We start from the raw sequence: 22,850 nt of genomic DNA on the forward strand, positions 1-22,850 counted from the left end.
AACTTTTCGTAGTAATTTCCGTAATTTTTTAATCTCCCCTGACCTTGTATATAATTGTTTTTTCGTTTGCATTAATGTTGTTAGCAGCGTAATATTTGTCGTGTGTCCGCTGCTTACAAATAGATAGCATAAATAACATAAACTCATAGCATAAGTGGCATAAATGGCATAAATAAATAACACAAATACCATAAATAAATAACATAAACAGAATAAATAAATAAATTTGGGTATTCATTTCGAATCGCCAATGAACGGAAGTACTAATACATACCTATCACCGTTGCGTTAATACGACGAGCACGATGTTCTTTCGCGCGTAAATTATGAAAACAATAACCAGACTATAGTAAAGATCATTGAACAGAGACTACGTCGCTACATATAAAGTCGATTGATTACCAGACAAAGGAAGTTCATTAGCGAGACACTCCTACACCCGGGGCTCTTTTTTTCTTAGCTTCAAGCCGAGCAATTTGAAACGTCCTTCACGGTAACGACGCGCTGCTCTCTCTCTCTCTCTCTCTCTCTCTCTCTCTCTCTCTCTCATTCTCTCTCGTCTCTCTTTTGTGGATCTACGTATGCAGTATCTACGTGTATAACAATCCGTGCAAAGACACGATTCAGGAAGGAATTAAACTAAGAATTATCGTTGTTCAAGGGCCGAGTCGAGTGTCTCCTAATGATCCCCGGGTCACGTGGCTCGGCCCAAAGTCGTTAAAACGACGGGAGAGAATCGGACTGTAACTTGCCTTTGATCTTCGACGACGAACTCCCATTATTTTATTTCGAATTCATATTATTGTATTGCGACCGGATAATGTTGGCTTTGTTTTTTTATTATGCAGACTTGTGTTGCGAAGAAATGTGGAACGATTGTTGCTATTGTTATCATTGTGTTATTATTATTATTATCATTACTACAATTTTATTATTATTAAAATTGTTATGGATTTATTATTACCATTATTATAAATTTTCTACAACTGTTATTATTATTATAAGTTTATTATTTCCTGTGTCTGGTGACTCATAAAACAATTACATTTTTAAATGGAACAAGTGTTCCAAAAAATCGTCTTTCAAATAAAAAAAAAACACTAATAATGTAAAAATTATTTTATACCATAATCTGACAAGTTTTAACGATGCCGCAGCGTCTCCGTTTAAACGCAAAGGGTTAAATTCTTCGTGTATATTTCGCGATCTCATGTTTCGACTGCACGCATTTATCGTAAATGCATAAAAATCGGAAGTCTTGCGATGTTCTTTCGCCGCATTCTTCTTCCCGCCGCTTTGTGCAGCGAAGGTGAAACGTTTGAACGGAAATACACCGGCATCTCCGATATTATTCTTCGCGATGAAAAGAAAGTGGTACGATTTGCTTTGAGGAAAATAGCAATCGTCAAGAACAAAGACGAGGCGGCAGGAATAATTGTATGAATTTTAATACGAATTCCTGCAGCGCTTTCGCGGCGCAACGACAGAAATGAATCGAGAACCTTTCAGCGAAATTGAGCTTCTCTCGAGAGCAGTGCATAACCATTTGGACGTAAGCCTGTAATTTAAAATAATTAATGTTATAATTATATTATAAAATTATAATAATTCTAAAATAATTTTTTCAACTTATGGTATTTCTATTTTATAGGACAAAGTGCATTTTGTATGAAATAGAGTCTATTTTAATGTAATGTTTATATATATATATATAATAATTATACTTATCCAAATAACGAATCTGTTATTTTTCCGTTCTCAGCCTCCCGCCTACTCAGACGGAAGATACCATGTACAGGCCACCTGATGACCCCCCGCCGCCTTTGGATACAAAAGGTTCCAACTCAGGTGCGTCCTATTCAATTCATCTATCAACAAATTAACCATTTGCCTTGTAATATCGTGTGAGACTCGTTACGAAGATTTGGAACATTGTGTATTAACCTCTAAATCACTTTACACACCTATTATACATCTTTACCATATCTTGATACGTAACGTTAACTTCAAACCACTGTATCATCGCGTAAAAAAATCGCATCCAAGTTTCACTTTTTATTTTTTGAATTAAATGTAAAGTATCGAACTTTATTTCACCGTGAACGGCATCTCCGAAAAAAATTTTACAACTGGGTAAAAGGAACTGGGTTGGGATGTTTTATCACGTCCACCATATAGCCCTGATCTTGCGCCTTCAGACTACCGTTTGCTTCGTTCCATGCAGAACTCCTTAAATGGTAAAATTTTTAATAACGTTGACGATGTCAGATCACATTTAATTCAGTTTTTTAAATAGCAAAGATCAGAAATTTTACGAACGTGGAATTTTGACACTGCCGTAACGAAGGCAAAATGTCATCGACAAGAACGGACGGTATCTAACTGAATAAAGTTATATTTAAAAACAAAAATTTTGAATTTTCCTTGCCAACCCAAATGTTAGCGGAATTATGGTCGGTTAAAGTTTGCCAATATTCTTCATCTTACTAGCTTCCCTAGTACCATAATTTTACAATTGATAGTATAGTACCCAGTACCATAATTACAAAATTTGTAATGTCATCGCAGTGTCATTGCAGAGAGGGTTGGGTATCATCATTTTTGAGTATCATCGATTGAAATGTGGTCGCCCTGTATAGGCACAGACTACGACGCAACGGCGTCGCCAGAACCCGGCAAAGTGAACCGAAGGAGAAACAATGAGTCACCGTCCGATTCGAAAGCGTGTCTCGCCCCCCCCCCCCCCCCCTGCCTCGAGATACAGTCGCGCCGCGACTGATCGAAGGGACAGTTCGCGGACAGTCACGGCGGGCTCGCTCCTTGACAATAGGTTTTGCATGGTCGCGCGTGACCGTTCGCCGTCAAGCCGGTCGATTAATTTTTAACCGTGTCCGACCGACCGCGACGCGAAAATTGCCGGGAGTAGAAAGGGGTGTCGCGAAACGCTGATTTCTCGTCCATTGTCCGGCATGAATTACACGTGACGAGCGCGGCCCGTGCTTCGAAAATATCCATCCCGTGGAAATTCATCTCGGCCCTTTCTCTGCCTCTCTCTCTCTCTCCCCCACCCCCACCCCCGGCCCTTCTATGCATTTGAATAGTTCGTCTGTCGTCGGTATTTCTAGGCAACCGTACGTAATCGATACGACGCCGACCGACCGACCGGTCGACCCCCATTGTTACGCGGACGTCGCGCAATCGAATTCTCGTTATTTGTTCTTCTGACCGCGACCCTGGTAATAATCGGAACTAAGTGGTTTGTTTACCGAAAGCGCCGATATCGAATCGCCCGCCACGAACGGATTTTACGCGGGGCGCGGCCGGAAGTGTCCGTTTCTCGGAACGTCGATTAAATCGAACGACGTTTTCGAGGATGACCGATCCGGCGAATTATGTAATTGAGTTACCGTTCGATGGGATTGTAATTCAATTGTATTGTAATTAAATTGAATTGCAATTAAATTGTATTGTATAATAATTCGCATTTCTGTTATACTGTCATGAAATTGCGTTTTATTTCAATTACATCATTGAATTGCAATACAATTAAATTGTATTGTATTTCAATAACATTGTAATTAAATTGCGTTGTATTTGAATTGTATAATTGAATTAAAGTCCAAATGACTGGTTTCTGATTTTTTCTTTTACAGTTCCTATAATAATAATAATAATATTATTATAATACAATATTATAACATATATATCAATTTTACTTCTCCCCTAAGAAATTATCGCTAACAAAAATCATTTAATTATTGTTACTGCAAAGATAAAGATACTGTAAGGGGTTAATTCAACATTATTTCAAGCATTTTAAAAATCTGCAGTCGACATAAACGCATAAAATAATAGCAAAGCCGATTAGTAACAAACGAAGACGATCATATTAAATTCTATAAAAATGCAACAGATCAAGCGCCACTTTCTGGTTGATTTCGTTTCCAACGACGCGTGTTAAATGAATCCACTGAATCGCCGAAAAATCCTGAATGGCGTTTGTATGAACGCGGGGCGGCGACACGGCTCCGTTAAACAAGCACCTATAAATAAAAGCAGCTCGCAATCACATTTCCCCATTATCGCCGCGCGAGCCGATCCGATGCTCGGCAGGACTAATTATGGATAGATCGATGCTTCGGATTAATTAATTGGCTGGTGTATTATTCCGGTGTTCTGGGGCGTGTTCTGTGGATCGACATCATCATCGTATCCCGACCGGGTTAGCATTAATCATGCATCTCCCACGCTAACACAATCGTGTGTCAGTCCTATCGCACAATCACAGTTCAGTGACGTTCGCGGTTCATAACTTTGCCATCATTTCTTCGAAGACGCGCCTCGCTTGGAACTTGTTCGCTAATTTGTTTCATTGAGCAAGGGAATACCTTTCTCTTTCGCAGAGAATTGCTTGAGAGTTTTCTTAACCCGTTGCTTTTCTTAACCAAATGTTTAAATATGTGCGACAAAACTAATCGTAATTTTACTTAGTGTAAAAAAGAACAGAACTGTAGTCACACTTATAGATGCAACAGGTTGTTACTAGAAATTTATAAATTATAATTATTTTCATTTTTCTCTCTTTCTCGCCGTGTTTCGCAATTAATTTAGTCCACGTCGCTCGGCCGAGACGCTCGCAGCAATAAATCAGTGATCGCGTCGCGAGCAAACGACTTCCCCTAACCGTCGTTTATTTTCGAAATACGTCGCACAGCAGCCGATAACGTTGAACGACCCGTGCGGACTCTAGTCTTTCCCGAAGTTGTTGCTCTCGACGTTAAATGCAAAACTGAAACAGAGGGTGCAACAGGTGGTCCGCGCACACCGTGTGTCGTTCGGCGTTGCTTTCGCGAGCAACCAACTATTTTCCATTTGTCTTCTACCTTTTTATCAATGCTCGCATCGTCAGTCGATGGCTGCTTTAATTCCGCGACATTACTGCGACGAATAATTTCATAACGAGCTGACCTTTCGATATTGCCCTCATCCCCTGGAAGTATCCCGGCGAAGACAATTTCCATTCCACCCACACGCGCGAGTCGCCACTGTTATGAAACATTTTATCATCGTTTTTTCCCCCTCGTTTGCATGCCGAAACTCAATTTCTAAATTCCTCGAGACTCTCCGGGTCTATGCGAAATCGATTCGACGACGGTGATCATTCATGCGCGCGATTCGCCGACGAAGACGGAGGATTGTGATTCGCCGCGGTTAAACTAATTCTTTCCGACAAAACGCGTCGATTCTCGATTGAGAATTTTGCGGTAAAATATTGCGGCTCGCTCTCGCTTCGATCATACGTGAAAATTCATACAAATCTCTGCAATCTAGTTATAACTAAGTGTCTAATTATAACTGAACAGCAGTCAAATTATAATATAATATATAATATTATAGTGAGACACTTAATTATAACTAGATTGCGAAAGTTTATGCGCTTACGGTATATTTATGTAAAAAATACGTACAAATAAAATAAAATCCGCAATCTGGTTATAACTTTTAACAACGATCTAGTTTGAAATAAAGAACAATAAAAATGCGAACTACAATTATCGAGGAGTTGATCCACGTTGGTTCACCGGTGAATCTAGCTACTAGAAGACGAATAAAATGCTAAAAAAACGGGTGAAGACGCTACGGAACAGGTTTAACATAATCCCGGCGCGAGCTTAATGATATTGCTGCTACGTCATCGGCTCCGCGGGATTAAGCGGGGCAGATATTTTCTATAATCCTGATCGAGGAACGGTCGCAGAACCCTCGAAGCGAATTTCGAGGGGGCGCTATTAGGTCAGGCACGCCGTCAGGATATCGTTGCACATGGATTGGCAATACCAAGCAGGCTGCCACCGTTTGGAATAGGGCCAGGCCAAACGACGTCGCCGCGTTGTGCCAGAATCTGCCGGTTCCGGCGTGTTCGATCTACGGTCACGCGGAGAAATAACTTCGTTCTGTCGGCCGGCATCTCTAGGATAACGCTTCGTTCAACAATTTGCTCCTCCGCGCAGACACCTGGATAAGAATGTTGAACAATAGTTATTGTAGAAATAATAATATTATAGATAATAAATGAAAATAAATATAATAGAGAAAGCGATGCTAGGGTTGCTTTGCAAGGATTGCTTTGAAGCCCTGTAACTCTGCGAGAAAAAATCGCGGCAACATCCCCTTTCTTTTAAATTGAAGGGGAAGGATTATACTTTATTCTACTTTAAGCGGTGTCCTTGAAAAAAATTTTACCGAGTCCGTGAATTTCGTCAAACTTGGCAATTTTCAAAACGGCGGACGTGGCTTCGCATTTTAAAGATCGCAGTGACGAGGGCGCAACAAATTTAAAATCCAGAAAGACTATGTTAAAGTAGAGATTTCAAGCTTCAATTTAAAATAAAGACCATCATCGTACGAGTTATTCGCAGAGTTATCGTCGATCAAAGTTGGTCGATTTTATATCCACTCGTCTAGAATTTTGTGAGCAGTATGTATTGTATATGTAACATGTTATAAAAATTCGTAGCCTACTTGCGCTGTGCTAAAATTATTCAAGGATCATTTCGGCAGAGGCAAACGCGTCGAACGCTGATTATCATTTGTTACAGGAATGCGACGTCATAGTGATGTTCCCGAGTGGAGCGAGCGACGAGACTTTGATGTGGCTTCTAGGCCGTCTACGGGCTGGGACCCCGGGCCTAGTTGTTCACGTTCGACACCACGCCTCGTCAGATAGTTACGGATTTTACTTAACAGCCCCTTTTAGCGTGTAAGTATATCGTGCGCTGTTTCCGCCACGCCCACGCCGACCGACGTGATTCTTCGATAAGCTGCTCGTAACCGAGACAACGGTCGCGTAATAGACGACAGCGAGAATAGCGAGTAAGATGAAGATCGTCCTCGACATTGATTTTACCGCGTTTATTTGCACTGGTTTTTTTACTGAGATCGATACGAAACCTGTAAAAAGACGTAGTGAACATTTTTGTATCAAACATAGAAAAAAGTTAAAAAGATAATGAGGTTGTTTCGTCGGTGTGAAATCGCTTAACCTCTTACCTGCGTAAGGAAATGGCAATTTTATATCTTATAATAAATATACTTCTCCTACGATTTATGTCAAAATGCTTACAGTGACATATTCGTAAATTTCATACACTCAGTATAATTGGTAAAACGCATAACAAAATTTATCTCCTAAATATATCGAAGCAGCTAAGCGGTTAAAATCAAAGGGGTTGCTGTGTCGGTGTAAGGCCGCAGCTGGAAGTTAGAAAATAGGCTTGTCGCGTGAAGTTGACGTGTTCGACAGATTGTTGAAAGCCGCCGAGGAGGTGCATTTGCCAAAGACACTGCGCCAGGAGTTCGGCGGTGGTCTGAAAGAGTTCGTGGGCTCCGAGGCAAGTTGCTTCGAGGGTAGCGACGACGAAGCTCAATTCTTCACTACTCAGGAAAGGCAGTCCCTGGTCCTGCACTTGCTGCACACGCTCAGAGCGGGCTCGCAGGACCTCCACAGTCTGCCGGGTCTTAAGATGGTAGAAGGACAAGCAATTATTCCAAAGTGCATTTCTTCTGGGATCATTTCTCAGGTAACGAGGTCACGGCGACGTTCGATCTTTTTCGTGCGCCCGGACTGATTTCGTTTCGAGAACTCCTTTCATCGTTCCGCCTCGTTCTTTCCGCGTTTCGCCTCCTTCTTCTCCCTTACCTTGACTTTATTTTCCGTGTTTCACTCTGCTCGCGGAGAACGCTGAACCTAGAATTGCAAGATAAAATTTATCACGATTTTTCACGATTTTTATAGTATGCGTGTGTCCGAATAAAGAAATATATTGAAATGAAAATTTATTCAAATAAGAATTTAATTGAGTAAGAATTCATTCGAATGAGGATTTAAATTTATATAAAAATTCACTGGAATAAGAATTCCTTCGAGTAAAAATATATTTGTACAAGGATTTCTATGAATTTCTTAATATTCGCGTGAAAAAGGTCGGACCATGGAAAAGATGAAAATGATGAAGAAGAAGAGGCAGCTGTTGCAGCTTGCAATTGATACAATCGATGATGAAACTAAAAGATTAACGTTTTGTTCACCGTAAAACAGGTCTTCCCTCTTCACGAATTGCCTGCGTTGGAGAAGCTACAGCGGACATGGGTCCGCGCGTTTCTCAGTCCTCAGCCCTTGGACGACATTTGTAAATACTTCGGAGTAAAGATTACTATGTATTTCGCGTGGCTCGGACATTACACCACCGCTTTAATCGTTCCGGCTGCTGTGGGTGCCATATATTGGGTAAATAGATCACCGTCGGTCACCCTCGTACAATTGTTGTCACCATCTTGTGACTTATTTCTAAAGCAAAAGGTTAACTTTGAATTTTAGTTTCCTTTTTATAAATATCGAATCTTCTGTTAACTTTTCATAAATAATGTGTACAAATTTGTGCTCGCACGTTATAACAGTCAGTTGTCGACCAACATTTAGATGGGACAAGTGTCCCACCCCTCTGGCTACGCCTCTGAAAAACTGTGTCTTAGAGTTAGTCAAAGAGAACAAGAATTAAAGAACGTCAAACGTTCTGTACTACTTACAGATTACGTAAACGTAGATAATTTTTATTTCGCTTAAAAATCCGCAGTCTGTTGGTGACTAATTGAATCGTATTAACGTAAGTCGTTGGTCGAATTTATTGAAACGTGGCGAGTAAACTGGTACTGGAACTCTGTCGACGCAGGTCGGCATCATCGGTAGGAATCAAGCGGTGGAGGATGTAGCGTACGTTCTGTTCTCCGTCTTCAACGTGATCTGGGCCACCGTTTATCTGGAAACCTGGAAGAGAAGAGGCGCCGAACTGGCCTACAGGTGGGGCACCTTGGATCAAAGAGACGACCTACTTGTCGAGCCTAGGCCTTTATTCACGGTGAGCTTTTTCCAATCGATCATAGACACTCGGTTCCCCTGAAATTCGCTTCTTTTCCCCCAGCCACTTAAGCATCTCACTGGTTGTTCTTCTTCTTCTTCTTCTGTTTTTTTTTTGTTTTTCTTCCATACAGGGCACCTTGGAGGTCTCGTCTGTGACGGGAAGACTGGAACCAACTTATCCGAGATGGAAGAGGAACATGTTCCGGTACTTCGTCAGCGTTCCCGTCATCGCCGCGTGCCTCTTCTTCGTTTTTATCGTGATGATCCTGAGCTTCCAGATACAGGTAAACGAATCACTCCCATGTAATTACACCTGTAATTATTTGATTTAGATTTTTACTAAAATTAATTCTTGTATAGTCTATATATAATATTTAAATTACTGTTACTTATTATTATACATTTATAAATGAATTTTATTATAAAAATAAAGAAATATATATATATATATATATATATTAACATATATATATATATATTTGTCCCATAACAAAGTTATGAAGAACTTTCTAATTAAACTATATAGTAAATTTCTATTGTCATTAACTTCTATATTAAAGATTCATATACTCAACATCATTCTCGTACAATTCAATTAAATTTTTCCTAAAATCGAATATTACCAAAAATTACGAATAGTAGAACAGAATGTCGAGAGAGATGTTTGCACTGATTTCTGCATTTGGCAACGTGCCCGAGATATGGGGGGCGCGAGAATTTTTCGGGCTAAAGCCCCCCCGGGCACCAGGAAAAACCGTAGGAGTTTGGTAACAACTTGAATGTGAAAGCCACGTTTTTGCGTTGGGTCGTCGGGCACAGCCGACACCAAGAAAATCTCGCGCAAAAAGGTGTCGACGGTATACTGGCAGTCGGAGTCGGTTGAACATTGTCCAGATGGCTCCGCGCGCGCATCGATTTATCATTACCGTCGTCTAAATGATGCATCGGGTTTCGCTTTTGGAAAACTTGCGCCGTCGAGGTTCCACGGTACGAGATTACAATGGAGTTCCGGTACGAATGCCAGCGGATCGCGGATCCTTTCGCGAACGTAGATGATTTGTAGAAACGTGAATTCCATCAATAATAACGGAAGGTAGATTCTTCGCTCTGTTGCTGTAAATAAATGTTTTAAAATTAGTTAAAATCTATTTATGTTATAAATATGAGGATGCTATAGCATTCATTTTCATTGTGATGCAAAATTACACGAATACTATAAACGTTCATGTTTATTGGTCACATTATCATGCATTCGATTTTATGCAGCGTTTAGTTTTTAAAAGAAACAAACATATTACTTATTTGTAATACAACCATATTACATGGTATAACTATTATGCAACCACATCGGATCGTGTAATTATTAATTCGGAGCACTCGCAGAAAAAGTGGCTAATGAGAACTTGGTTATCCCTGTTAGTCTGTAAGAATGAGTTACCCGTCTATTTATTGCAGCTAATTAAAACTTCGACTGTCCGTAAGAGCGTGTTAAAGGAAGAAAGACCGAAAGAATAGAACAATCGTTCGATCGATAGAGCCGAACAGCCGCGAGAATGAAGCAACTCGAGACCAATCCTGGAGGAACCCGAGCTGCGCGGTTCTAGCGAGAGGCGGCCCGGCTAATTAACATTGTCGGCATACTTTCAGGATTGGTGGGACGCTCGTCTGGAGGCGGGGGGATACGGGTTCTGGTTGAGCTACGTGCCAAAAGTTCTGCTCGCCGTGGTGATAGCGTTAATGGACGAGGCTTACTTTAAGGTCGCCGTTTGGCTGAACGACATGGGTACGTACAGGAGAACCAGTAGAAAAAAGAAACGAACGAACGGAACGAACACCGTATCGTCGGTCTTCTCCCCATAGTCTTTATCACTCCCGCGACACCGATTCGACCCCCGCGCGACCCGCGAATAAGATCGACATACATTCTTTCTCCCTCGCATCGACTTCGCTCTACAATCACCGAGACACTCTGCACGTATAGTTTTCCAAAAGCCTAGCATATATGGAGGGAGTCCCAAAAGCCACTCGCGATCGAGAAAAGGAGGATTCCTGAGGTCATTTGAAGTAACTTTTTCCTTTGTGAAAATTCAATCCGTCGCTTCGTTTACCACTTATTAGCGTAAAACCGCTGACCAATGAAAAGCCGCGGATTGCATTCGAGCGAAGTTACTTTGAATCACCCCGGGAATCCTCATTTTCCCGATCGAGACTGACTTTTTGGGAAGCCTGTATAATTTATATATTTATATATATATTCTTTATATACAAATATACTCTTTCCGAATCTCTTTCACAGCTTAGCTTCTTCTAGACAGTAACTATCCGAACTATACACACGTATCCGATCAATCGATACAAACGATCGAACGGTTCCTGCCGATCGTACACATCAATATTCTTCTCTGTTCCACTTTACAAACCCTTTCAAGCTAGACTTCTTCTTCTTCGACACCTCGCCTTATTGAAGATCTTCGTTCATACAAATGATCGAGTCCGGTTTTCATTTCTGCTCCAATCTCTCGTGTGAGAATTGATCTGTGGAAAAAATAGAGAGTGATCAGTTTCGTTCTTTCGAATGAATATCTTCATCATATTCTATATCTATATTATATCCGCAATAAAGTGATCAATCTTTTTCAAAAATTATGAAGCGTCAAGTTGATAAAGACAGACGTTTCTCTGATGTAATTTTTTTAACGCTACAATTTCCGAAAAAATTTGTCACTTTGTTGGACACGCGGAATGAATAAGCGAACAAAAGGTTCGCGAACGGAAAGCAAATGATACGGCGAGGTGTTAAGGAGTCGCGTTAAGGAATTGTTTTGACTGTATTTCAATCTGTTGATTTTGTATTTAGACGCACTAGGATGCACGGAAACTTTGCGAGAAAGTTTATTGTAATCTCCGATGTGGAGTACGCTGTTTTATGAATCCCATTGCGGAGTTTAAGCAAGCATCCAGGTAGTTAATTCGTAACAGTTAACTTGGGACGTACTTATTATCCGGTCTTGAAAGGGTTTGCGCATTCCGGACGGGCATGATCGAATTAGCTCGTGCCAGACACGGTGATCAATGGTCGGATCTCGCTGTAAGCGTCGAAATAATTGTCGACGATAACGCGAAGCGAGACGAATAGACCCCGAGGCGCGGAGGAAGCTGAAATGTTCCTGACAAATGCATTGCCGTTCGGAATGTGTTCCAACCAGGTTGGGAAAAAGTTGATGTAATTTCTTATGAAATAGTAAAGATCGACGTATTTACATAAGAATTTCATGAAAATATTGCTTCGTTGAATATTTAAATTATGAGAAAATATTATTTTCGTTAAATATATTATTTAACGAGATTGATTTGGAAAATCGATTTTTCTCCAACCACGGTTCCAAGTAAATACACGAACGGGCGTGAGTCATTCTAGAAATCATTATATGTGTCGTCTACTCTTTTATCAACTCTACTACTTTCCACTATTTCTTCTTCTCTTGTCTCTCCTTCCTTTCTGTTCACATCGGTTTCAGTTACTCTTACATTATCCTTTTATTTTTCCGTTGCCGTTATTACATACCACAAGAGTGGTCATGTTACAGTAGATAGTATTTGTGATTTTTGTGTGTTGGACGCAGAAAACTATCGGCTAGACACCGAGTACGAGAATCATCTGATCTACAAAGTGGCACTGGTAATAAGATGAACACTCCATTTACCACGAATAGTTTGTCTGTATGTTCCGTCGTGCGTGGCCGGCCGTGTGGCGCGAATGTCTGTGCAGCGTCGTTGTGTTTAGACAAATTTGAAAAATTTCTCGTGTCCTCCTCTAATCGGCGCGCGTCTTTTCTCTCTCTCTCATCGACGCGTGTCTGTTCGACGAAACGTTCGATCTCTTTATTCTTTTCTTTTTCCTTTCGCAAAATTATTACACCGCATGCCTCGAACGTTATCAAACGTTATAATCCAGCGAAGTGAATTATCCCCGCAATTCTTTATTCGAGTCTTTCATTCGCATAATTCTATATTCGAATACCATTGTTCGTACAATTATTTTATTCGAATAAGTTACTAGCATGATTCTTTATTCGAATGACGGTAATTTCTATAATTTTTTATTCGAATATTTATTATTCGTATATTATTATTTGTGCGAGTAACTTCAACTAAATTCTTATTCGAATGAAGTCTTACCCGGCTAAATTTTGATACAGATAAATTCGTGTTCGGCCGAACATTTATTCGACAGCGTGAAATTGAAATGTTATTCGTTGCCTTTCATCGACGGTGTCCGAATAGGTCCGTTGCCGAACTCTGGTATTTAGAGGTGGACCTTTCTCGACGTGACATGAAATTAGAGCCTCGCACCCGCGCGTCATTCCGTTCCGATTGTCAAGTGCAATGAAAGCGACCGCTAGCTCTGGCTGTCTCTGTCGCCGCATGGAAAAAATCTCAACCTTTGTTCTCCGTCCCTCTCGGGGACGTAGACGTTATCTGCTTGCGCTTTCTCCTGTCGATCTCGATGTGTCGTAGAACGCTCGTTTCACTACCCCGTGTTTATTGTTCCCGCTTTGTGCACATTTGTCGAGCGAACGCCGCGGCCAACCGCGGCCGTTCTCTAGCGTGTATGTGTGTTGAACCGACCGCGACGAATAGAGAGTATACAGAAGAGAACTATATTTCAGTTTCAGTTTGTAAACTCCTTCCTATCGCTATTTTACATCGCCTTCTACCTACAAGATCAAGAGAGACTAAAGGAGGTAAGGGTCCCCTTTAATTTTCCCGTTTCTTCTCCCGTTCTACTATCGTACTTTAAACCGTTCTTCTCCCGGGGTCGATGCAATCCGACGATTCCTCGCGTCGTTAGCAGAACTTTTTGCTTCTCTCTTCCGTTCAGCGAACTTATTTTTCCCCATTATATTCGGTCGTCGAATCCTCTCCGCGAAGTCGCCATTTTCACCGAGCGTTCGATGCAACTGCAACAACAATATCAATCGTTTAATAAAAAATATTAATAAAGGTTGATTATAAATTCTTTTTAACACGATTTCGGAACGCTTGATATACTTCAGAATTGTCCACACGATATTTCGGCGAATCGATTTGACTCGGAGAAATCGCATCGACCCTTTGGCGAACGAACAGTAGACACACGTATGTCGGTATTAGATCTCACTAATCAATAGATCGATTGTATGTAAATTTTGTAAATTTGAGAACTACTCGTATACATATATATATATCTATCTCTATTCTTTTGGTAGCTAGTTCTGGTAGTGTTCGCCAATATAAAACCGACGTATACAGTTCCCCCCACATTCATAAACAACTGCCGCGCGATGGCGACAACTTGCAATCAAGATGAATACAGAGAAAGAAAGAAAAAAAGACACCGTGTTTTCCGTTACAGCTACACCTGAATAAACTCTGTTCACCCCCCGCGCGCGCGCGCGCGATCTGGGTTAGGCGATACAAAAATAAAAGCAGCACGAACGTCGCGTTGGTTCCTGCGAATTAATCGCTCGAGTGGCCACGCCAAACCCGCGTTCGAACTCTCGATAATTGATCCATAACACGAGTTCGCGAAGCTACCAGGCGAAACGAGAATCACGGAACTCTGTTGTGTTCTCGCGATCTCTCTCTCTCGCGCGCGCGGAACTATGGAACACGCCGAGAACTTCGAAGCGGCGAAGGAAAACAACGGAACAACTTTCAGCTACGTTGCAATAGGGACTTGCTGAACGGACTTACTGAACCAACTTAATGGACGGACTGGTGTTTCGCGCATTATTAAGACCTTAGAATTCTTAACGGCTACAACGTTAATGCCAGCGCGGTATATACCAAAAATGCAACGCTTGCTTCACAGTGATATAACTTTGCGAGAAAAAATCGCAGCTACGTTGCTTTTTTTTTAAATTAAAGGAAAAGAATCAAACTTTATATCCTTGAAAACGGCACGTCTTAAAAAAATTTTACAAAGTCCGTGCATTTTGTCAAAGTCGGTGATTTTCGATACTATAAAAATGACCATTTTTAAGAAGTAAAATATGGACTCGCATTTAAAAGATTACAGTGGCGAGGGTGCGTCACATTTTCAAATCGGTATCTTAAAGTAGAAGCTTCAAGCTTCGATTTAAAAAAAGAGTGATCGTCCTACGATAATTTTTTCACGGAGCTAAAGAATCGCCTGCAAGTACTGTAAATAAAAATGGGCAATGTTCCATAAAATACGCTGTGATATCGTAAAGCCGTGGTTCTGCTAATGGCACTCGATCGATTAATAAGTAATTAAGGAAATCGCGGGACAGCTTAAGGAGACGAGAGGATGCGTGCCGTGGGCGTTTCGAGGTCGCCTTATCGTTGACGCGGTTGCCTATGGTTTCAGCAACTGGCAGCTCTGTTGATAGCCCGCCAGGTAATCGGTAACCTGAAGGAGTCGGCGGTCCCGTATCTGATCGAGCAGCTGCGACTGGCCCGTTTGAGCTTCGAGCTTTTCGGCGCGCTGAGCCCGAGCGAGGCGAGGCCGCCGCCCGGCGAGGAGAACGACGAGAACGGGAAAGAGCCCGACGACAAGAGCGAACGGTCCGACAGCGGGAAGAGCACGCAACCGAGAAACGTCAGCCAGGCTGAGCTGGAAAGTTCCCTCTACAGAGTAGGGCATCCCACTAATTCTCTACTTAGTGACGTTACGTTCAAGGTTTGGTCTAGATTTAGCTAATTTCTTTGATTTCTGACGCACGTTGCGAACCACGCGCGCAGAACGTTGCAGTGTTCGCGAGTTTTTCGGTGAAACGATGCTCCTACCATTTCTCGTGCACCGTTATACGTACTGGTTCGGTTGACGGGAGGATGAGCGGACAGCGCCGCAACCGAGAGAAATCGTTGACTGCAACGTCGGTGTTCGTTACGTCGCGTCATGTGAAATCATGTGACATTCGAGAACCCCATGTTTTTATTGTTTCGAATCTGTTAGAAACGCGTCAATTTCGCGCGGTGCTTCTAGACTGCCGGCTAAACCGTAACATCACCGTTCGAATCACGTGACGGGGGTAAGGAGCATGATACTACGTTTCGTTCGGCCTATGATGTATTTTACGCATTTATAACAAAAATTGATAAACCAACGACAGAACATTAAGAAGTCTTTAAGAAAAAGAACAGAAGAAGAATTTAAAAATGCTGCAGCACTGCTTTCACCGTATTAACATAATTAAAAAAAGAGATAAATTTTTATATAATTTCTAAAAAAAATGAGTCACACGATACTGACCCGTTTTAATAGATTTCGAATAAAAGAAATAAACGGACTCACGCTCTTCGAATGTCGCATGTTTTCACACGACGTGACATTAGCATGTCTCTACTATAAAAGTCACACGTCGGAACATCTGATCTCATAATATTGCGCCAGTCTCTTGCATCTTATAGAGTATAGAGCATTTTAACGCCTGCAGTCTACCATCTAGGAAGAAACTGAAGTTATTGTTTGCTATTGTCTTCGATGAAATAAAACATGCATCGCAGTCGTACAAGAGACAACTGTGATTCGAACATCCGCTGATCTTCCGTCAACCTGGCAGAGATATTTCTGGACCCCGTAAACGTTGATAAAACGAGCACAAATTCGATAATCAAACTTTAACCCTCGCAGGGCGACAGCTAGCTCAATCCGAGGTATTTAAATCGTTCGTTTAATTACTCAATTTTCGGCAGTTGAATCAAATAAATTGTCAAATTAGAAACAACGAGAAGAACAATATATTGCAAGAAATATCTTGAAAAATATTTTTAAAAAACTGCTGAATCAATGGATAGTACATTTGTGAAAATGGTCCGCCATCCGAGGGTTAATATCCATTGAATGCCTCCCCGAGATTGCAAACGCTGTGATGTTCGAACATTGTCACTCTGTTAATTGTCACCCGTTAAACCATACGACTCTAATCGATCCCTGGCTTGCCAAGTTTCGTATTTTTTCGTTATTATTCCGTTCGGTTTGAAAACCTTGCAGACCCTTGCGAAATATACCCTTTCCTAATGTTATACACGCGCGTCGAGAAGAATGACGAGCGACGCAGCGCTAGCCAAACCACGAATGTTCTCCCGTGCTGTCTGATCGGTTCTTTTTGCAGAGTTTTAATCATTTCTTTCCCCGTTTTCCACCGATTCCGTCGACGACCCGCAGGTATTCAGCAAGAAGGTAATATCACCGCTCATTTCACTACTTTAACCCTTTCAATTTGCCGTGTCGTTGATCGAACAAGCGCGAACGAGCACGTTGTTGACGCCGTAATGATCAGCACACGGTGGATCACCGGTACTTAAGCTAGCACACCAGGGCAAAGGTACCTATTACTGCGGTTAATCACTTTGATTCCACTTTTTCTTTTTTAATAAAAAAAAACGCAGTAATAGGAACACCTTTACCCTATCTGTTCTTCAGCTAATTTGTCGAGAAGTGTCCCCGTTTGAAATATGGCCTGCGATAGTGAACCCTCTGGGGTGCACGGGTTCTCTTCTATCGTAAATCGAATATTAATGTTACTGTAAACTAATGCATACATTGATTGGCTTTAGCATTCGGTGGTTTCGGTATTAAAACAAATTGTTGTCGAGAAAATTGCTAAACGAAAGTATGGTTGGACTCGAAATGTTCCACTGCGCTTCCAATATTAATCTGTCGAGATAAGTGCAAGATGAAAAATGATGGTACTGTAGTTACCGAACAAAATTATTATCGGATACCTGTTCAAAATACAGCTTCGACGATTCGCGTTTCTAGATTGAACCTGATCAAATCCGTAGGATTCATTATCACAGGATCGTTGTTCACGTTCACAGTTCGCTCTTCCTACAGTAAATAACTACAACTGAAAGGGTTGAATACAAGATTCACAGCTTTTCACGCTGACTCCATGTTCAAGCGCTCGCTTCTTTTGTTTGGTTCGACAAGCATAGTGACCCTTGCACCACCTACGCTAGATACACTGACTATACACACGTGTTAGAGGATGTGATCGCTGAGCAAACCTCGATATTCGCATTGTCTTGATCTCGTTGCCGTTTTATCGTCTGTTTCCCGAGATTTTTAACCCGTTAGAACAACCCCTACTTCCATTTTTCTGCTTACGTGACATCGTGGGGTTGCGACGACTTAAAATACAACCTTCATTAACCTCGGTTAGAAGGGCGAGGAAAGCCTCAATATTTCAGTATTTATTTACACGTTAGCAAACAAATTTAAAAGTGCTATGGGTTCATCGGCAACAACCTGGTCGACTTCGCAATTTTTACTTTAAAATTGTTAACATTACGAAGGCTTTCTCGTAGAAAATGATGGAATAAACTTCTCGATTCCATCACACTCTTGTAACTCTTACAAGGCAACAATTTGTTACTATTAAATAGGTTTAGTGTTAAATAAGTTTAGCGCGAAATAAGTATTAATGTTGCACGATACAACGCGTCTATCTCTCGTTCCCGAAGACGATAAGTCGGCTACGAGCTCGGCGACTGTTCGACACGATGAATAACAACTAACCGTGCTGTTTCATTTCAAGGATCGATTTCTAACGACGCTACGGATTCGTGATCGTTCATACGCGATCGGTTCTGTTTCTTTTTCCAGTACGATGGAGCGTTCTCAGAGCATCTGGAGATGCTATCACAACTCGGCTACGTCTGCCTGTTCTCATCGGCGTTCCCGCTGGCGGCCATGGCGGCCCTGCTCGGGAATCTGCTCGAGCTTCGCGGGGACGCTTTCAAGCTCTGCTTCGTTCTGCAGCGGCCTTTCGGCCGGAGGGTCTCCAACATCGGGACTTGGCAGGTGAGCCTAAAGAACGAATATCGTGAATATAAATTATTTCAAATTCTAACACACAGCATGACATTATAGAGATTTTATAACTTTCGTTTGACAGCATTTTACCCATTTATGGAAACAATGTATATTTTCGTATTGGAAGATTTTCTACTAAAAGAAAAAAATTAAAGAATTTTTACGTAGAATAAACTACGAATGTTGATACGTTAATTACATCTTATTGAAATAATTTAAGTGAAGAAACATATTGCACTTGTCTCTAACATCTTGGAATTGGAGATCAATTTTCTTTTCTTCGATGGAATGCTATATTTTTTTACATAAAGATATGGATTACCTCTTTACTTACAATTTGCTATTCTCCCTTATTTTTATATAAAAAAATATAGTATCCTAACTAAGAAGAAAAAGTATATTTGAGAGAACCCTCTCTGAAATCCTATAAGTTCTAGTTACATACTTGTGATGAAGGTCTTATCCTATATATTTATCACGTGATCCAGAGGAACCGAACCACATATTACAGAATCGATCCCGAATCGTTGAATTGTCGCAGAACGCGATGGAGGCGATGGGACTGGTCGCGATACTGGTGAATTGCGCGTTGATCGGACTGAGCGGACAGGTGCAGCGAATGTTCCCAGAGATGTCGGCCACGCAGACGATCCTGCTGATCGTCGCCCTGGAACATATCATGCTCGCGATACGGTTCATTATAATCTGCGCGATACCGGACATACCGCACTGGGTGGCCACCGAAATGGCCAAGGTAGAATTCTTGAGAAGGGAGGCGGTCAGACGACTGTCCTCTACACCGTCGCCGGAACAACAGCCCGCAACAGTAATAGGTAAGCAGATTGAAACGACGCGCGTTCACCCCGCGTTCTAATTAATTGCGACGTTTCTCTCTATTCATCGACACCACCGTCCTCTATCGATTTGCCCGCCCGAGAAACAGGAGAGAACAATCTCGATGAACCGCAAAACTATATCCAGTACCTTACCCGATCGATATTGAACTGAGCACACACTTCACCTCCCTCTAGGTGTTAACACCGATTTATCACATATTTGGAAGCATAGCGTACATATTGCACCTCCCAAATCTGCCCTGTCAACTCTCAGAGAATCACCTATATTCGTTCGACGAGGGCACCGACGCAAAATGTAAACGGCTACACGCGGCGAGCGGCACACGTGACCGGGCCAGGGACGAATTCCAATTTTCGGGCTCCCTTCCGTCGAGGCTGTTCCGCGTGTGCGAAAGCTCTCGGCGAGGACCCTTTAACCTCTTAGGCACGGCTGGATTTTGCGCAAATAAAGTCTTTCATAACTAAATTACCATTTTTCTTAATATATATTTTTCTTCCATATAACTACATATAATATTAATTATACATATGTTCTTTTCTGAGTGTAATGTATGTATGTACACACTTTCACCTTAACCGTTTACCTTTAATAATTAATAAAACAATTGAGTAAAGCACGCAACATTCACGAAAGCCACTATAGTGGCGCGCCGTATCTAAGAGGTTAAAAATCGCTCCTGAGCATCGTCGTTCAACAGTCGCTCGAACCACGATCGCAGTACCGATCACGTGATCGTTCGGTTTTAATTTTGCGCCAGTTCTTTGTTGAACGTGATGTAGTTCCTTGCGACATCTTCTTTATCTTGTATGTACGATCTTCGACCCTTCATTTTCGTAGATTTCCTAAACTACGTTGAAATTCTACCGGGAGCAACCTATCCTGTTCACAAATGCATTGAATAGCTTAGGCCAGACATGGGCAAGATGCGAATTTTGCTAAACATTCAACCGGTAAGGTTATGTCAACTGAAAAGATTTTGTTCTTTATTTTCTGTTTGTTCTTTTTTTTCGTATGTAGAATCAAGCTCTCCTCGGTTTTAACAACGATGCTGGGACACCGTGTGTATTAGATTTCTTAAATGTATTGGTAAGAGAAATGTACCGTTACAGCACGTAACTTTTAATAATTTCTTTAGAACTGATTAACATATAATAGCAATTCGTTATCGTGCACTGCTCCACGAAATTCTAGCGTAGAAGAGTCTTGAGTAAAGGTTGGTTTACTTCGACCGACGATAACTCCACGAAAGATCACTGTTGGATGATCATCATTGATTGGAGATCAATTTTGCTAAAAAAAATTTGTCTGCGCTATAACTTGGAGCAGAGTACGATTGCGATTATCGTTAAAAGAAATGAATACTTATTTATACGATATTTGAGACAACTTAGGTAGTTGGGAGTATCGCAAGAACTGTTATTTATCTTGCTCGCAACCATCATAGATCCAATCGATCGACGCTCATGTCTGGGTTAAGCGTTTCTGGTGCTCCCCGTCGAGCGACAACGACTTCTTTCGACAGGACTTGACTACCCTCTGCTTCCAGAGCACCCGATCGAATTCTTTGCCAAAAGCCAACGGCCGCGTCGAGTTCTAGATCGGCGTCTAGAGCGAGAGAGAGAGACTAGAGGCGGGTATCGGCCGCGTGAAAAGGGTCCGAGGTTCAGTATCGTCGGCGAACCCATCCCGATCCTCCGGGCCGGGTAAAAAGAATCGCCCCCGACCGTCGCGCGTTTCCCCTCTCTCTCTCTCTCACTCCTACCGTCTATTAATTTCGCTCGAACTCAGGGAGATTCGTGGTGAGTCCAGCAGACGGTGAGAGCGAAGAACACCTGCTTTCCGATCGCACCGGAGACGCGACCACGCCGAGTCTACCAGAGACGCCGACCCTGGCCTCGACCACCCAGACACCGAGCAGCCCGCCGACACCGAGCGCAGCCTCCGTGCCCAGAATCTCGGAGACGCCGTCTGCTGCCCAGACACCGGGCAGCGCGGGCAGCAGCGATATAGGTACACCTTTCCTGACTGAAATTAACATGGGCAGCATTCGCGACCTTCACAATACACCTAGGTGCTCCATTCCTGGCGGAGAACGAGGTTCGATCTATGTTCCCTTTCTTCCTTTTCGCCTTTAGACGAGCTTTTTCTGCCGACGTTATCGCGAGCTCGGTTCGCGCGACGTTTACGCGGCTTTATGCTAACCACCTGGCGAGAGCCTCGGCCCACGGCCGATCCGACCGGATCAGACTGCATCGCTGCGATCCCCTCCGGTGTATTATTCGTTCGTTCGCTTGGCTGCTTTCGTCCGAAACGCAGACGCGGTATCATCCGATCGTCGTAACGAATTTGAAGTTTTCCGGGAAAAGTGGTAATCCTGGATACCGTAATGTCGGATTATTATAATAATTACTGTACAGGGTGGGCCACGCCATTTGGGCAAGCGTCTTCCAAAAACAGATACAATGCGGTCTATTATATTGTTAACCCTTTGCGGTCGAATGGTGAATTCAAAGTGTCGCTGAAAACTGTCGTATCACGTTTCAAAGTAATCTTTATCGAGTTCAATTTTTATTCACTTTAATGAAGTTAATATATAAAATGGAAGCGCTATATGTTTGAGGAAATATTTTGGATTGTGCGTTAAAATTGGCTCCGACTGCAGAGGGATAAAAAAAACGTTGCTATCAACCCATCTAATTTCCCTAGAAAATTAGAAAATTTTTGAAAACCATGCCCCGAAGATCTTACGTCAAAATGTTCACTTTGGCTTGCATTTTCATGCTTATTTAGGCGAAATACAATATGTCGGTAGCATCGATTCGCAACATTTTACAGCGTTTTTTCACAGTTTATAGCTACAGTTCTCGTTCTTCTGCTTGGTCATGAGGATTCCGATACTTTCGCTCGCATTTCCATGCTTAATTATATTCCTCGCTCGGTTTACGAGTTGTCCAAAACTTTGACTCGCATATTTGTGCTTATTTAGGCAAAATACAGTGTCGAAATTGCAATTTTTACATATCCGCATGTTATCGATGTCTCTTCGTCATCGAAGATGACGGCAATGTCGCTCGTCTCTTCGTAATTTCAATTTCGTTACGACGAGAAGTTGTCACACCGTACCGACAGCGAAATTTCGAATTTGCATAAAAACGCCGATTGTCGGGAATCGAGTCCGCAGCGTTTCATTGGCCACTGCCGTAAGTAGGGGAGGTCTCTCGGCTTTTCCGCGGGCACAGAGCATGGGCT

The 22,850-nt window shown here is 42.0% G+C and overlaps 1 protein-coding gene across 7 annotated transcripts in view; it reads left to right on the plus strand.

Annotated features, from left to right (window-relative positions):
* Nucleotides 1-22,850, plus strand: part of Wwk (anoctamin 8 white walker) — a 43,578-nt gene that overhangs the window by 16,376 nt on the left and 4,352 nt on the right. The window contains exons 2-15 of one of the 7 annotated variants that reach the window (XM_078187732.1): nt 1,763-1,848; nt 6,600-6,760; nt 7,304-7,580; nt 8,099-8,287; nt 8,730-8,915; nt 9,049-9,201; nt 10,565-10,700; nt 12,541-12,596; nt 13,588-13,662; nt 15,291-15,602; nt 17,091-17,105; nt 18,534-18,731; nt 19,285-19,576; nt 21,414-21,698. In XM_078187732.1, coding sequence (XP_078043858.1) covers nt 1,763-1,848; nt 6,600-6,760; nt 7,304-7,580; nt 8,099-8,287; nt 8,730-8,915; nt 9,049-9,201; nt 10,565-10,700; nt 12,541-12,596; nt 13,588-13,662; nt 15,291-15,602; nt 17,091-17,105; nt 18,534-18,731; nt 19,285-19,576; nt 21,414-21,698 — 2,421 coding nt within the window. Of the gene's footprint in view, nt 1-1,762; nt 1,849-6,599; nt 6,761-7,303; nt 7,581-8,098; nt 8,288-8,729; nt 8,916-9,048; nt 9,202-10,564; nt 10,701-12,540; nt 12,597-13,587; nt 13,663-15,290; nt 15,603-17,090; nt 17,106-18,533; nt 18,732-19,284; nt 19,577-21,389; nt 21,699-22,850 lie in introns of all 7 variants that reach the window. The other 6 variants (XM_078187729.1, XM_078187735.1, XM_078187731.1 and 3 more) reach the window with 6 other exon arrangements.

Source organism: Augochlora pura, chromosome 7, assembly GCF_028453695.1.
Source record: "Augochlora pura isolate Apur16 chromosome 7, APUR_v2.2.1, whole genome shotgun sequence".
In the NCBI taxonomy this organism is placed as follows: Eukaryota; Metazoa; Arthropoda; class Insecta; order Hymenoptera; family Halictidae; genus Augochlora; species Augochlora pura.